General features: G+C 38.1%; 1 protein-coding gene across 4 annotated transcripts in view; it reads left to right on the plus strand.

The window, feature by feature from the left end:
* The window catches only part of TEX10 (testis expressed 10), a 62,467-nt gene that overhangs the window by 6,090 nt on the left and 42,897 nt on the right, over positions 1-13,480 (plus strand). For all 4 annotated transcript variants that reach the window (XM_007429230.4, XM_025167299.2, XM_088150146.1 and 1 more), the window contains exons 4-6: positions 2,358-2,601; positions 3,929-4,041; positions 11,052-11,290. In XM_007429230.4, coding sequence (XP_007429292.1) covers positions 2,358-2,601; positions 3,929-4,041; positions 11,052-11,290 — 596 coding nt within the window. The remainder of the gene's footprint in view (positions 1-2,357; positions 2,602-3,928; positions 4,042-11,051; positions 11,291-13,480) is intronic.

The following is a 13,480-nucleotide window of genomic DNA, read 5'->3' on the forward strand; positions in this document are numbered from 1 at the left end:
TGTATAAACTGTTCTGGTGAAGGTTGTAAGTGGAGTATTTTCAAAGGCATCACTCCCTAGAAGGGCTTTTTATGTTTTGGTGACTAAATATTTATTTCTTTTCTCTTTTCACTGGTCCATGTCTAGTTTGAAATTATGCTGATTGGTAATTGGCTCCTATTTCCTGTCCACAAGGATGATCCCATTTTATTCAGGTCATGCCTAGGATGACTTGTGGGACTCCTCTAACCTTCACAATTATCAGGGTTTTGTGTTAATTTTCACTTGCCTCTTAATATAGCAATCTCTGTTGCCAAGAATTTATGGCAATTTATAGCTTGTACAGTTAGTTTTCAGCTCCTGTTGTCTCCGGATACAGTTTCTCCTGTATCTCAACTCAACAGCTGACCATTCTTATTTAGAAAATCTTGCCTCTCTTTTGCTTTCTGCTTTTCACTATTACATGCCTCTACTTCCTAGATCTTAGTCCAGATGCATGTTCACTCCTCAGACACATCTAAAACTAAGGTCCTGTTGCAAATAATCTAAATCTTTTCTGTTTGTCCCTTCAAAGCACTCCTCAAACTGCTGTTTTCATTCAGCTATTAAACTAAATCTTTAATCCGGCAGAAAATATGCTTTCAGTAATTGCACTCACACCTAGATATAAATCAAATGAATAAGAACAGGGCTCTCTCCTGCTCTAGACAATGTAATTGAAACCAATTCACATTTCAAGACCTGTCATTGGTTGAAGCATACAGCTTTCTGGGGGGAGGGATCACTCTTGAAAGGGGGCTGGCTTTCTCTTTTCACGGTACTGCATTGTATTTATACTAAGTCCTACTGACTGGATTATTAGTATGAAGACCAAGAAAAAGTATTGCTAGAACTGCCTGGTTAAATCTGCAAAACAGAACCTACAAATTACCTACTAAAATGCTTATCTGATAATGGAGTGAGCAGAACAGTACAACAGTGATCTGCATGGGAGGGTTGTCAGAAGGAAACCTTTTCTCTGACCTCATCCCAAAAGTCATCTGAAGTATGCAGAACCCTCTGGGCCTTCCAGAGAGATCTGAAGACCTGGCTCTGCCACTTGGCCTGGGGTGAGGAGGGAAGACACCAAGTGTGGGGATGGCTAGCCCCTTAGAGGCCTGTCGTCTGCAGCTCTGGAAACCATCAGCCTCTTGGACTTTTTCTTTTCTTTTGGTAATGCTTTGTATAGTTTTCATGTTTTATGTAATTTTGTATGTATTTATTGTTTTAATGGATCTTGTGAGCTGCCCAGAGTCCCCCATTGGGGGAGATAAATCTAATAAATAAATAAATAAAATAAATAATAAGTCTGAAACATTTTAGACAGAGTGCTTTGGACTAATGAATCAAAAATTGAACCATTTGGCCACAACCACATAGATTATATTTGGAGAAAAAACGGTGAAATATTTGAACCTGTCCTGTTTCTTCCTATCCTCTCATTTGCACGTACTTTGTATTTTATTTACTCTCACTTGATAGAAACCTTTTTTGTAATTTTATTTGGAATTGATCATTATAGTTGTAAAACTGTATGCTCTAACTGGTTAGTCACTGCAGTAAAAGCCATTCTATTTTTGAAGAAAAAAACACTTGGCTGATGAATAAGCGTAGGGATGACTCTGTTATCCTTTGGGGTATATGGTAGTCTGTGGCCCAGGAAATACTGCATGAGTGAAAAGAAGAATGGATTCAACTAAATATCAACATCAGCAAGACAGCAGTATGAAACATACTTCCAAATTGATCTTGAATTCTTACAGAAAGGAAAGCTTTTGAATGGCCTTCAGAGCTCCTAGACTTGGGAGTTATTGAAAATCTGTTGGGAGATCTAAAGCATATGGAACATTTCTAAGCTTTCCCATTCTTCCTTGTAAAATATTTCTGCAAGGAAGAGTGGGAAAATACTCCCAAAGTAAGAACAGAAAGACTTTATGTGTATACTGGAAATGTTGGACATTGTTATGTTTGCTAAACGAGATGTTACAAAGTACTGACTAAAAAGGTTCACAAATTTCTTATTTTGAATCTACTATATAAACAGGTGCGCATAAATAGTAAGTATGCTCCAATGTAGCAGAAAGATGTCACGTTTAATTTTGTATTAAGTTGCATAGGGAATCTGAAGCTAATATAAATATTACATATTTTACTCAGAAATAACTGTTTCCTAACTATTGTTCATAAATACTTAGGGTGCTGATGCATCTTATGTGCTTATGTAAGTCTTGTTCTAGTCAGTATGCTTAGGAATGTACCCTTAAATACATTTGATAACATTTGGTTCTGAGTAATCAATTAAAAAAAGAAAAGAAATACTGAACTCTGGTTTTTTTTAGGTCTTTAAGCATGACTGGCAGTGATGAAAAAGGTCTGGCATCCATGCATAATTTAAAAAATTTCATTCAAGTAATAATACCATTACTGCTTGATTGTTGGGTTGAAGCCTCTCCCACACAACTTGCAACTCCAGTTCTTGGAAATATTCTGGAACCTGGATCTCAGCAAATTATGGAGCAAGTGCTCGGTATCATTCATTTACTGTGGAGGCTTGCAAAACAAAACAAAGATCCACATGAAATGGTAAGAAGCTAAATTGCTTGAAGCAGTATGAATGTTGGAAGTACAGTGTCTGTTATTTAAATAAGATGAAAAATACGTTAACTTTTAATAGGCCCTTAGAATTTTTCTGTTTAGGGAGCAAGTAGAATTAAAGCAGTCAGAATGTAATGAATTTAAGAGAAAGGCATCTCCTTTTTTAATACTGAATGAAAACTAAAATTTTCTTTTCTGAAAAGTAGAAAAAGCTACATATACTATATGAGTTGTAATATGTAATACCTTTAAATATTTGAGGTATAAATGTTGCTCATATTCCTTATACAGTTTGTCTTGTACTCATAGAGAACAATTTTAACAATTGTTACAAATGATGACTTAGTGCAAGGACTCTAGCAAAATATAGGTAGTTTTTTTTGAGTTTCTAATTGAAGTAGCCTTTTCTTGGAACAGTTACTTAGCTTGTCTGAAAATTTGATACTGAACTGATCAGTAGCTAAATAAGTGTTTTTCTACCTCAAAATATGCTGATTTTGTGTGGGGACCAGGGTTAGGATTTCAGATTTTGAACTGAAAATGTATGGGCTGAAACTAAGAAAAATTAATTACTTAGAACTGTAAGTACTATTACTTAGAGTTATAAATGTCTTATTGCATGGTTGTCAAAGCAGTGCAAAGCAGAATTACAGGTCTGGAAACAAGCTAGGGGCAGCCAAACTAAATGGGCACCATGGTCAGAGATATTCCAGGAACATTTCAGAATTCAAAATCCAGGGGCTCTGGTGCTAGGAGAGCAAGAGCTGGGTTACATACATGCTGCCTGTTCAGAAACAAGGTTTTAAAGTCACAGCCCCCAGATTTACACACAAACCCCAGATCCAAGTATTTCCTAATCCTCCAAAGAAAGCTTCATCTCAGAAAGAGGCTATTATTTTCAGGTAAGCAGCATCTTTTGCCTAACATTTTGAATCTCAGGAGCAGACAAAAGAGACTTTAGATTGAATTTCAGCATTGTTTTCTGTGGCCTCACTTTGGTCCAAGCATACTATTTGTGAGAGAGAAAAATATATTTGTACCTTACTATAAATTGTGAGGGAGGTTTTTGTAAAATCTTTCTTCTCCTCCATACTTCATAATGTTTGGCAAAACTAAAAATGTCACTTTCTTCAGTTGATTAAAGAAAATAGTGAGCATTTATGTCATTTATATTATACCTAGCAAGAAAATTGTTTGACTTGTTGGAGTAGCTTATGAAAATGTTATGCTTTTCATAAGCGATTAATTGGGACTGCTTAGATGGAATGATTACCATAGTTTATTTATCCCTTGATGTGTAGTATTTTTTCAACAGGAAACATGGCTTCGAGCAAATTACCTGATTGATTTCAAGCACCATTTTATGTGTTATTTTCCTTACTCTTTCCAAGAAACAATCAAACAGAGAAAGAAAGATCCTTTGAAAAGGTATGAATGAGACTGTTGCATAGCAAGGGGAGTGAGATAGTTTGTAGGTTCCAAGAGTCCATAATCATAGGGGCCTGTGTTTAACACATGAGGGTGGGAATGGCTGTGGAGGTAATTTAATACTTGACTGCTCAGAAAGTTGCTTTTTGCATCATCCATCTCCTTCCTGTCTCTCATCTCCATCACTTGTTCTCATAGTAAGAAATATATTCTGGATATGCACAGAATAAATATAGAAGTCCTGGAGAATAATGGACGACCCTTGTCTATAAGTACAGTTCCAATCAATTCATCTTACTAGGTTGCTCCTTTTTACTTTGAGTGTGCAAAGTGGTACTGTATATTCCTACCTCTACATGAAAATGCTGGGATGGTCCTCTGGAGAGAAGAACTGATGTTGTGCCAAAATGCAGATTACTTTCTTAGTAGGAAAAGATTATGGAAAACTGAAGGTCAGCCCCTCACTTTGAAGCATTCCCAGATAACAGAAAAAAGGAAGTATCTAACAGTTACTGTTTAGTATGTAGAAAATCTTGGGATTTGTAATGTACTGTTCGAGGGCAGGTAGAGCTGGGCCTGAGAGAAGCTTGGATGATCCAATGTAGTGAGAGGAGATGGTGGTGAAACAGGAGTTAAGATATGGTAGACTAGAAATAACAGTGGGAATTTGGGAGGTGAAAAAGAGAAATGCATAACAGATCTGGGCTTAGAGTATGAGGCTGACAGAGTTTAAAGGTGATCCTAAATTAAAAAAAAAAACAGTTGAGCACAAATAAATAAACTTGCATTATTTATTTGATTTGATTTGTGTGGCCATTCATCTCACCAAATGATTAGGCAGTGAACAAAATTTAAAAAATAAAAACAATTAAAATAATATAAAAATTAAAATGAATAGTGGCCGAGAATAAATCACCCATCATAATGACTACAGTGGGGCAAAAAAGTATTTAGTCAGCCACCAATTGTGCAACTTCTCCCACTTAAAAATATGAGAGAGGCCTGTAATTTTCCTCATAGGTATACCTCAACTATGAGAGACAAAATGGGGAAAAAATCCAGAAAATCACATTGTCTGATTTTTAAAGAATTTATTTGCAAATCATGGTGGAAAATAAGTATTTGGTCACCTACAAACAAGCAAGATGTCTGGCTCTCACAGACCTGTAACTACTTCTTTAAGAGGTTCCTCTGTCCTCCACTCGTTACCTGTAGTAATGGCACCTGTTTGACCTTGTTATCAGTATAAAAGACACCTGTCCACAACCTCAAACAGTCACACTCCAAACTCCACTATGGCCAAGACCAAAGAGCTGTCGAAGGACATCAGAAACAAAATTGTAGACCTGCACCAGGCTGGGAAGACTGAATCTGCAATAGGCAAGCAGCTTGGTGTGAAGAAATCAACTGTGGGAGCAATAATTAGAAAATGGAAGACATAAAAGACCACTGATAATCTCCCTCGATCTGGGGCTCCATGCAAGATCTCACCCCGTGGGGTCAAAATGATCACAAGAACGGTGAGCAAAAATCCCAGAACCACACGGGGGGACCTAGTGAATGACCTGCAGAGAGTTGGGACCAAAGTAACAAAGGCTACCATCAGTAACACACTACGCCGCCAGGGACTCAAATCCTGCAGTGCCAGATGTGTCCCCCTGCTTAAGCCAGTACATGTCCGGGCCCGTCTGAAGTTTGCTAGAGAGCATTTGGATGATCCAGAAGAGGATTGGGAGAATGTCATATGGTCAGATGAAACCAAAGTAGAATGTTTTGGTCTAAACTCAACTCGTGTTTGGAGGAGAGAGAATGCTGAGTTGCATCCAAAGAACACCATACCTACTGTGAAGCATGGGGGTGGAAACATCATGCTTTGGGGCTGTTTTTCTGCAAAGGGACCAGGACGACTGATCCGTGTAAAGGAAAGAATGAATGGGGCCATGTATCGTGAGATTTTGAGTGAACACCTCCTTCCATCAGCAAGGGCATTGAAGATGAAATGTGGCTGGGTCTTTCAGCATGACAATGATCCCAAACACACCACCCGGGCAACGAAGGAGTGGCTTTGTAAGAAGCATTTCAAGGTCCTGGAGTGGCCTAGCCAGTCTCCAGATCTCAACCCCATGGAAAACCTTTGGAGGGAGTTGAAAGTCCGTGTTGCCCAGCGACAGCCCCAAAACATCACTGCTCTAGAGGAGATCTGCATGGAGGAATGGGCCAAAATACCAGCAACAGTGTGTGAAAACCTTGTGAAGACTTACAGAAAACGTTTGACCTCTGTCATTGCCAACAAAGGATATATCACAAAGTATTGAGATGAACTTTTGATATTGACCAAATACTTATTTTCCACCATGATTTGCAAATAAATTCTTTAAAAGTCAGACATTGAGATTTTCTGGATTTTTCCCCCCATTTTGTCTCTCATAGTTGAGGTATACCTATGATGAAAATTACAGGCCTCTCTCATCTTTTTAAGTGGGAGAACTTGCACAATTGGTGGCTGACTAAATACTTTTTTGCCCCACTGTAAATTAACCACAAAACAGGTCCCTGCACACAACCGGGACCCCAGGCCTGGGCACAGGGCCAGGTCTTTAAGGACTTAAGAAAAGCCAGCAGGGTTGGGGCCATCCTGATCTCTGGAGGGGGAATATTCAATAAGGCAGGTGCTATGGCAGAAAAGGCACATCTTCTAGACCCTGCCAAATGGCATTCCTTAGCCGATGGGACTCAAAGCATGTCCACAATGCCTAAGCAGTTCAGATGGATAGAAACAACTGGGGAGAGACAGTCCCTCAAGTAACCTGGTCCCAAGTCATGAAGGTGACAACCAGCACTTTGAAGTGTACCTGGAAGCACATTGGCAACCAGTGCACTTCACGGAATAGAGATTGTTACATGTGCCGAATAACCAGCACCATTTACTACCTGAGTTGCCACATCTTGCACCAGTTAAAGCTTCTGAATGCTCTTCAAAAGGGCAGTCCTATGGAGAGCACATTGCGGTGGTCCAGACAAGAGGTCACAAGAGCTAGTTTGATGTAGTTGTTAAGGTGCTAGACTAGAAACCAGGAGGCTGTGAGTTTGAGTCCTCCCTTAGGAATGAAAGCTGGCTGGGTGACTCGGCCAGTCACTCTGTTTCAGTCCATACCACCTCACAGGGTTGTTGTTGTGGGGAGAATAGGAGTATTTTCTAGATAGATAGATAGATAGATAGATAGATAGATAGATAGATAGTTGGGATAAAAATTAATAAAAAAAGAAAGTTATCTATACTTTAGTTCTACCAGTTTGTCTCTTGATGATAGCCTCTCTGTTGGAGTAGAAAAGTTTGGATTTATTTTAGGGGGCTCAATTCTTCCTTTTACATTTTTACAAATTGAGTGTCACTTAGCTTCAACAGTTTGCTTTTCTGTGAAATTTATTTCAGTACCAGCACAAAATTGTATGTTGGAAAAATAGCTTAGCGTTCTGAAGGCTTAGATTCTATCTCTGTCTGACATTTGAATTCACTGAGCCTTTTCAGTTTGCCACACCCATGATAGAAACATGATAGCAAACACCTGAATGTGCTATCAGCCTAAAAACATTAAAAACCTCTTTTTCATACAGTGGAGGAAGGCAGCTAACACTGAGTTTGCAGACATGGCCAAACTTTTTAAATTAAATCCATGTCCCCAGTACTAATCAGACCCAATTCTAACTTGCAGTGCTTTATTGCATGCTGTGCCACAGGATTCTTTATTTATTTTTCTACTCCTGATGGTCAGAACAACAAAAAGCAACCCTGTATGGCCTGTGGATCCATTGGAGGACCTCTCTGATTCCTATGAGATCTAGTAGATTACATCAACCTTCAGATTGTTGGTAGGTTTGGGAGGAGGTAACATGGTGGGGGATATCCCCTTCCCCTTAGGAGATTATGCTTTATTTATGGCAAAAGAGGTGTTGAACAGCCACCATGACACACTTACTGATCCTTTGAATGAGTTTTTCTGCAGGTAATCAAGGAATCTCTGCATTGTAAAGAAAGGTGCCTGGCTGCAATGTGCAGCTGATTCTTCCTGCATTCTTTACTGTTAAGTTTTTCTTGAACCTCCCCAAATTCTTCAGATGAATTAATACTGGCAGAGCTTCTTGTCCTGATTCTTTCAGCCAGGGTAATTCCTCCACCAGGAGCATAATGTTTGTCTGGCACTGGCCCTTTCCCTAATAGCTGCCATTTTGGACACCAAAAAAAGTTAAGAATTTCCTTCAAACTAGCAGTTGCATCTAGGGGTCAAGTCTGATGGGTACACCTGCTAAATCAGCTGCCTGAAAGGTAAGGTTCTTCTTACCTTTTCCTGAACTCATCTGCTTAGAGAAAGGAGCAGGCATCCCCAGACTCTGTTCCAAGGTTACATAAATCATGGCATTGTATTGTATCCCTTTTCTTCAGCTGAGGATTCGGGGTTATTTTTCCCCTTGTCTGAAAAAGAGGAGAGACAATTAGATTGGGAGAGGAGTATTCTTGATTTCCTTCAGATACATTCCAAAAAGCAAATTTTCCATACAGATAAAATTTCTGGAAAATATTGGGTGTCAGCCTCACTGCTGTGCAGGCTTCAGTGAACTCCTGACTTGATCCTCTAGCAGCTGAATATTTGACCACATTTTCTTTTCTACAGATTTTCAGTAAAATCATAAACTCAGAATGGAATTCCCCAGGGACAAAGAGACCTGGTGAAATAACTCCTGTAACTGGAATATAGCAAGGGATACAGTTTGTTTAAAAGAAATGGGATCAATAGAAAAGGAAGAGTTGTACCGAACCCTTCTCAGAAATCCAGGTGAATTGCAGGGCAGTAGTGAACATCAGGATTAAAATAAGTGGAAGAACAAATGAAAGCAATACTGTGATGGAATGGAATTATGAAGGCCAGGCTCAGGGAGATAAGCATTTTCTTAGCTCGCCTCAGGAGCGTGGGAACTACAAGAGGATGAGACTGGCACTTTCCTGAGGAATTCACACTATTGTGGCTGGCTGACTTGGGACCTGGGGTTTGAGTCTGGGAAGATTGATGTCAGGCCTAGCCCAAGGAACTCCAAGAGACAATGCAAAATCAGTTCAGCTATGTTTATTAGCTACAACCTCTAGCAAGAATCTTCCCAGACTTGGAAATATCTCAGTCCAAAGACATGAAATGTAATTATCTGGGATGAATAACCAACATAGATTCCATTCAATGAGAAAGGGCCCAGTATCACTAATTACAATGACTATTATTGTTCTTCCAGATATCTCTGCATTTTAAAGGCAGTGTTGGTAAGGAGTGGCCAGGAATCTAGGACAGTTAACTATATAGTTCTTTCTCATAATCTAAATTTTGTACAGAGGTTTATAATTCAGACTTGCCATGGTAGCAGCTATCTACCATTGGTTCTGAATGTGTGACCTTTTTGCCTAGGAATTATTTGCAAGGTTTCTGTCTAAATACCAAGATTAGGGGTAAGGTGGCAAATGAGGGTGAATATGTATCTAATCCGAACAACCTTTGCAGTCTTCACTCATTTTTACAGACCAGTTAAATGAAAATATTCTTGTATGCTATGACAACCTGATTCAGTAATGACAGCATATATTATTCCTTTTCAACAAAAATAATACCATTGTTTGTGCAAGCTAGAGTATTAATTTCACCATTAATGTATATACTGAAGAAAAGCATTGATTGCAGCATATGGAGGTTAGAGAGGAAATTCACATACCTCTTACTTGAGGGTACTATAACTGAAAGAACAATCATAGTCTTTTGAGAGATGAAACATAATTTTCTAAATTTGTTCTACAGTAATTAGTTACACACCTGCAAGATCAGATAACTTCTACTTTCTGAAGATCAATTGCAGTAAGGCTGAATTCTGTGATCTCTCTATGTTCAACTGAACAGTCTGGGAGGCACACCATCTTGGTCTTTATACAGGAGAAAACTGTAATCCCTTCTGTTTAAAAGTGGATTACAGTCAGCTCCTCATTGTGATTAGAAATACATAATTAATCAGGAGAAGCCGGAAAGAGCACCAAGGATTTCTTTAATCAAAAATATTTCTGTCTGGTGGGGTCAAATTTTTCCTTCTCTTTTTACCTATATTGATAAGTTAACCACAGTCATTAGGAATCTGAGCTGAACAATCATAATTCTTAATGGAAAGTAGGATTGATGAACCTACTAATCAGTCTTTTAAGCAACTTCAGTAAAATCTATACCAGGTGTTTGTGCTGGGAACTGTTAGGCTGTCTAGACTCAGAATATTCTGGCAGATGTATAGCCAGTCCTAAATTATAACAACTGTTGGAAAAATATACTGGAATGTCTAAATCAGTCCAATTGACATCATATGCAGATTCTGGGACTTCTCTCTGTCTCCCATCTACAGGTTGTGTATTAATATTAGTTTGAAAATGAGATGCATTCAACAAGTCATACTTATCTGGAAAGTAGCTTTTCTTAGTGTCTGTCATTTCAGTCAGGGTGGCTTCTGAACTGGGGACCTTAATTTCCAGAAAAGAACTGTGCATGCATTTTCAGATTCCGTAGACTCTAACTGGATCTTAGGTTGATTGTAAAGGTTAAAACTACATCCTGCCATCTGTGGAAAAAAAGTCTTAGCATCTTTTTGCTTCCTTCCCAAATCATAGTTTTATGGATTAGAAATGTGTTGTTGTTAGGTTTTTTTCCTGGCTGAGTCTTTCTTGATTATTGTTCTAACTATCTTTATTCTAAGGTCTCTTCATTCATTGAAACTGGTGAAATGGTTCTTTAATCCATGGATATAATTAAAAAGTTTGGCCCTCTGCTGAAGTGGTTTAGAGGAGAGCAACCCACTGTTACATGCTCTTGTTCCATCATAAAAAAAAGTATTCACTGTAGATCTAATGAAATATTTTCTCTTAAAGAAAGCTGTAGAATTTACACTGTTTCACTTTTATTTAAAAATTCTATCTGCTCTGTGTGTCTTTCATTTAGCAACAAGTATTATATGACATCTTCAAACGATATTGACCACCTTTTGCTGAATTTAACTTTATGTGAAATCATGGTCTCGCTAGCAAGTACTTCAACGTTGCCTGTGGATGCCCATTGGCTAGACTTGATTCGAAAGTTTGTGATAGAAACCCTTCAGGATGGTTGTAAATTAAACAGTAAGCAGCTGAACAAATTGCTCAGAGTAACTTGGAGACTTTTACAAATCCAGCTAAACAAAGGTAAGATGATCTGAATATATGCTGTGTTACAGTCACTCAAAGTTGGTGCTGTATTGTATGTTTCAGAAGTTTCATTTTGCTAGCTCATTCATTCATTCATTCATTCTAGTTTTTATGTAGAAAAACAGGGTAGTATAATGATTTTGGTTATGTATAGATTATCAGAAAATGAAAATCATGGCATTTGCCAAAAGGCCCAAGAGCCATTCCTGGAGCATAGATGACCACAAGATTGAGCAGGTCTCCTGTTTCAAATACCCAGGGGTAGTCCTTTATCTTTGGGCAGTAGGAAAGCCCAAGGGGGGTATGTTGCTGAAAATGCATAGATGAGTTCATTTACCATCCTTAAATACCTTAAGGGAAGAGGTGGCTACTACATACCTGCAGCTCTCAAATTATTTGAAGCCAAGCCAGTAACATAACTTCTCTATGCTGCCTAGCTAGGCGACTTCTCCAATTTTGCACCATTAGAATTTGTACAATCCAAATTTTTAAGATCATCCCTTCAAGTCCATAATTGTGTCTCTAATGCCACCCTGTGACTAGAGACAGGTTTCATGAAAGTGTAGACTAGAGCGTGGATGACTATACTCAACTCTTGGCTTAGACTATCTTTTTTTTCCCTTGGCCTTGCTCCATTGACTATGAGTAATGATTTTCAATCTGCATGGAATCAGGCAGTGGCAACTAAAATCTCTTTTTTGGGCTTCTCTCCAGGTCTTCTATTCAGTATTGGGTATGATCAGGACAAAACACTTATTAAATAGTGTGTACCAATAGAGGTGAATATGTGTAGCTCAGGGTTGAACTGTGGAGTCCTTGGGGTTCTCTGAGTGCACTGAAGATGTTACCTAGCCAGGTAATGAAACGTTTGCAAGAAAAGAACCAAGCTCAGAGAACCCCAAGGACTCCACATAAATAGTGTGTAGCAGACACAGAGTGCCAAATGGATCTAGCTAGGACACCAAACTTTATTGCCAGGGAATCCAACAGATACTCTGTCCCCCTTGTGGCATACCTAACTAAACTTGAACTATCTAAAATAGAAGGGCCTTTACTCTGGCAGGATGTCATGCCCTCCCTTCAGCTGCTGTTGAAGGCTGATACAGGAAGATTCCTTACCGAGAGAGACAATACCCTGTGACTCTGGACACACAGAAACCACAGAGCAAGTGCTTTCCCAGTGCCTGTACTACAGAGACATTCGACTTGGAGTGATTGTGACAAAAAACAAAAAGTGAAATTATTTATTTATTCATTCATTCATTCATTAAAGAGGTTTTTCCACAGAGTAAAAACACTACAGATTTTAAGTTAAAGATAAGAGAAATAGAGAAAAGTAATAGAAAACTGAAAAAAAATGTGGCTTCTGATCTTAACAGCACTTGTAAGTACATTTATATTTTACCCTCTCTCTCTAAGGTTACATCAAAGTTTCCTTCTTTCCATAATCTACCCTTTCTAATCATCAAATCCATAAATCTTCAGTTCATTTTTTTTCTTTTTTCAGCAAAAAGTCCATAAAGGGTTTTCAGTCACTAATAAATGTAGTAATTGATCTTTCTCTAAGCAAACAAGTTAATTTTGCCATCTCTGCTAGTTCTGTTATCTTTACTAACCATTCCTCCATTGTATTTCAGAATCTTTCCATTTTTGTGCATATATGTGTCTTGCAGCAGTGATCATATATAAAAATAATCTTCCTTGGCTTTTTTCTAATTGTCTGTTCATTAATCCCAACAAAAAAAGTTCTGGTTTCAGTTGAATCTTAGTCTTTAAAATTCTTTATATCAATATATATATTTGAAACCAGAATTTTCTGGCTTTTTTACAAGTCTACCAAGCATGATAAAAATGAACCTTTACGCTGTCCACATTTCCAATATAAATTTGAGGTACCATTATACATTCTAGGTATTTTTTCTGGAGTCATATACTAATAGTACATCATTTTATAAAAAAATCTCTTTTAGGTTATAATGTAATGTGAATTTCAATCCTTTCAGCCACATTTTCCCACCCTTCCAACAATAAGTTATGTCCAAAATTCTTAGCCCATTTTATCATACACTCTTTCACTTGTTTGTATCCATTTCACATTTCAACAAATACATTTTGGCAGTTTCATATTCATCATTTGTACATAATTCAAATTCTGTCTCCTGTTGCTCAATTCCAGATGTCATGTTA

This window comes from Python bivittatus, unplaced genomic scaffold, assembly GCF_059951505.1.
Source record: "Python bivittatus isolate LINGU-HERP-01145 unplaced genomic scaffold, Pbiv_v1 ctg000610_np1212, whole genome shotgun sequence".
In the NCBI taxonomy this organism is placed as follows: domain Eukaryota; kingdom Metazoa; phylum Chordata; class Lepidosauria; order Squamata; family Pythonidae; genus Python; species Python bivittatus.